Source organism: Mandrillus leucophaeus, unplaced genomic scaffold, assembly GCF_000951045.1.
Source record: "Mandrillus leucophaeus isolate KB7577 unplaced genomic scaffold, Mleu.le_1.0 Scaffold120, whole genome shotgun sequence".
NCBI classification, from domain to species: Eukaryota; Metazoa; Chordata; class Mammalia; order Primates; family Cercopithecidae; genus Mandrillus; species Mandrillus leucophaeus.
The window spans coordinates 982,042-983,677 of NW_012100321.1; the positions used below are offsets into that span (position 1 = coordinate 982,042).

General features: G+C 55.1%; 1 protein-coding gene across 5 annotated transcripts in view; it reads left to right on the top strand.

Moving 5' to 3' along the window:
• The first annotated feature begins 1 nt into the window (after position 1).
• The window catches only part of SAE1 (SUMO1 activating enzyme subunit 1), a 111,247-nt gene continuing 109,612 nt past the window's right edge, over positions 2–1,636 (top strand). For 4 of the 5 annotated variants that reach the window (XM_011969751.1, XM_011969745.1, XM_011969771.1 and 1 more), the window contains exon 1: positions 8–125. In XM_011969751.1, coding sequence (XP_011825141.1) covers positions 28–125 — 98 coding nt within the window. In that variant the 5' untranslated portion in view covers positions 8–27. Of the gene's footprint in view, positions 210–1,636 lie in introns of all 5 variants that reach the window. The other variant, XM_011969761.1, reaches the window with a different exon arrangement.

Sequence of the window (1,636 nt, forward strand, 5' to 3'; positions counted from 1 at the left end):
TGAGCTGAGGCAGGAAGAGCCGGCGCCATGGTGGAGAAGGAGGAGGCTGGCGGCGGCATCAGCGAGGAGGAGGCGGCGCAGTATGACCGGCAGATCCGCCTGTGGGGACTGGAGGCCCAGAAACGGTCAGCGCCGGCGCGGCTTGAGGCGCCGAGGGTCTGGAGGGGGCGTCTAGTCTGAGGCGTTTGCAGCCTGGAAGGAGCGGGAAGGTGTAATTTGAAGGGAGGAGGCGGGAATTATGTGCCCCGGGATCGTCTCGCTCCTGAGGGAACTAGAGGAGTTGATTGGGGATGTTTCTGGAAGGTCTGGGAAGTGGTTGGGAGAGCCGTTCCGAAGGATGGGAGCTCTGAAGGGGGCTCTGATTGGGGAGTCCTGAGGGAGCGGGAGAATTCAAACTCAGGAAATCCGAGGCCCGAAAGCGGTGATTGTGGGATTTAGGTCGCGGTTAGGGGATAAGAGGGGCTGGGGTACGTGGAAGGGGTGAGGTGAGGGACATAGTTCATTCATTCGATGGTGTGGGACCCGGTTCCGTGCTGGATACGGGGGAGATTGGACTGGCCAACCGGGCCGACGGGAGCTTACATTCTTGTGGGTGCTCAGGGGCGGGCCAGGCTGAAAGAATGCGGGTTTTGAGGAGTTTTGGAGCAAGTTATGTCAAATGGAACTCTTGAGAGGCTCGGAGAGTCTGGAGGGGGACAGCAGTAGGCTCCCGAAAAGGTTGCTTGTGTCTGGTGTGGGGCTGTGCCTTAGTAAGACAGGAGACATAGTTTGGGCATTGTGGAGTAGCTTAGGGATGGGGTTTTCTTTTCTTTTCTTTTCTTTTTTCGACGGAGTCTCTCCCTGTCGCCCAGGCTGGAGTGCAGTGGCGCGATCTCAGCTCACTGCAAGCTCCGCCTCCCAGATTCAAGCGATTCTCCTGCCTCAGCCTCCCGAGTAGCTGGGATTATAGGGGCCCGCCACCACACCCGGCTAATTTTTGTATTTTTAGTAGACATGGGGTTTCGCCATGTTGACCAGACTGGTCTCGAACTGCTGACCTCAAGTGATCCACCCGCCTCGGCCTCCCGAATGCTGGGATTACAGGCTCACGCCACTACACCCGGCTAATTTTTGTATTTTTAGTAGAGACAGGTTTTCACCATGTTGGCCAGGCTGGTCTGGAACTCCGGACCTCAAGTGATCTGCCCACCACAGCCTCCCAAAGTGATGGGATTACAGACTTGAGCCACTGTGCCCGGCTTTTTTTTCTTTTTTTTTTTTTCTCCTCTTTATCGCCCAGGCTGGAGTGCAGTGATGGGATCACAGTTCACCGTAGCCTTGACCTCCAAGTCTCAAGTGATATTCCCTCTTAAGCCTCCCAAGTAGCTGGGACTACAGGCGCACCCCACCACATCATCCGACTAATATTTATTTATTTATTTATTTATTTTTATTTATTTTTTTTTTGAGACGGAGTCTCGCTCTGTCGCCCAGGCTGGAGTGCAGTGGCCGGATCTCAGCTCACTGCAAGCTCCGCCTCCCGAGTTCACGCCATTCTCCTGCCTCAGCCTTCCGAGTAGCTGGGACTACAGGCACCCGCCACCTCGCCCGGCTAGTTTTTTTTTGTATTTTTTAGTAGAGACGGGGTTTCACCGTG